The following is a 1010-nucleotide window of genomic DNA, read 5'->3' on the forward strand; positions in this document are numbered from 1 at the left end:
GTATATTTTTAAAGTGAAATAATAAAGGATTTATTTATTTATTTATTGTTAGTTCATAAAATTTCCAACTGCCATATGATCCTTGTAAGTCTATACTCATCTATCCCAAATACGACAACACGAAACGTGACAAGCTGCAGTTTGACAGATTTTGACACGAGTCAAGTGTCAAGTGTACAACTAAAAGGCATAATGACAAATGAATTTAAAAAACAAAAATCAAAGCAAACTAAATTCAACCTTATACGTTTGCTAGTAAGGTATAAAATTGCATACCCAGGTGTTCCTTTCGTCGCGCTCTTGGCTGACACCTTGCGTGTTGTGGTCTCACGACCTTGACTTTGACTCTTCACCTAATAAAAAATACACATTTCTATTATATTGACCTTATCTTGATTACATACTAGCTTTTGCCAACGATTTCGTCTTAAAAACTCATAAAATAGCCTATGTTCTTTGTCTTTGTCCCACATCTGTGGCAAATTTAATCCAGAGGTTTTGGAGTTATTAGTAATATACATCCAATCTGTTACTTTACCTGGTAAGCCTTGCAGACCCTGTCGACTTCGTTCTGTCTCTTCTGCGTGTGCTCCATCAGCTCCTTGTGATCTTCTATGAGTCCTTCTAGAAGTTCAATCGACTCCGGAAGCGGTTCAGATTCCATCGCTGTAATATAATATTTTATTACTATAACAATACTTAACTCCATTTTTGATGGCATCTAATTTTTATTGTTTTTTTTTTTGCGGAAATTCATTCTGTAACAACATAATTGTAATATACATGCATCTATACATTTTGGCAAGAACCGAGTTTTTTCACTGCGCGAGGACGCGGAAGTCATATGTGTCTGTCCCTTTCACACTTACTATTCTATCTAAACATATTACGAAGGGTATTTCAAAAACCAAGTTCAGTATATATTCTGTACTAGACGTTGCTTACGACTTCGTCCACGTAAAATTAACGGCCGGTCTCAATATGCAATTTTTTCAATCGAAAATCTCAAT

General features: G+C 35.1%; 1 protein-coding gene across 1 annotated transcript; it reads right to left on the minus strand.

Annotated features, from left to right (window-relative positions):
• Positions 1-57: 57 nt before the first annotated feature.
• LOC106106078 (microtubule-actin cross-linking factor 1-like) lies at positions 58-664 on the minus strand. Its single transcript, XM_013286607.1, has 2 exons — positions 539-664; positions 58-353 (listed from the first exon to the last, which is right to left on the minus strand). Exons 1-2 carry the CDS (start codon positions 662-664, stop codon positions 162-164), a joined length of 318 nt encoding a protein of 105 aa, XP_013142061.1. The 3' UTR covers positions 58-161.
• Positions 665-1010: the final 346 nt, after the last annotated feature.

This window comes from Papilio polytes, unplaced genomic scaffold (genome assembly GCF_000836215.1).
Source record: "Papilio polytes unplaced genomic scaffold, Ppol_1.0 DF822501.1, whole genome shotgun sequence".
Lineage (NCBI taxonomy): Eukaryota > Metazoa > Arthropoda > Insecta > Lepidoptera > Papilionidae > Papilio > Papilio polytes.

Bases quoted from the DNA above. Each gene is read 5' to 3' on its own strand.
- LOC106106078 (XM_013286607.1), bottom strand. From the start codon at position 664: ATGGAATCTGAACCGCTTCCGGAGTCGATTGAACTTCTAGAAGGACTC. The intron at 354-538 runs GTAAAGTAACAG...ATTTTTTATTAG, and splicing joins GGGTCTGCAAGGCTTACCAG to GTGAAGAGTCAAAGTCAAGG.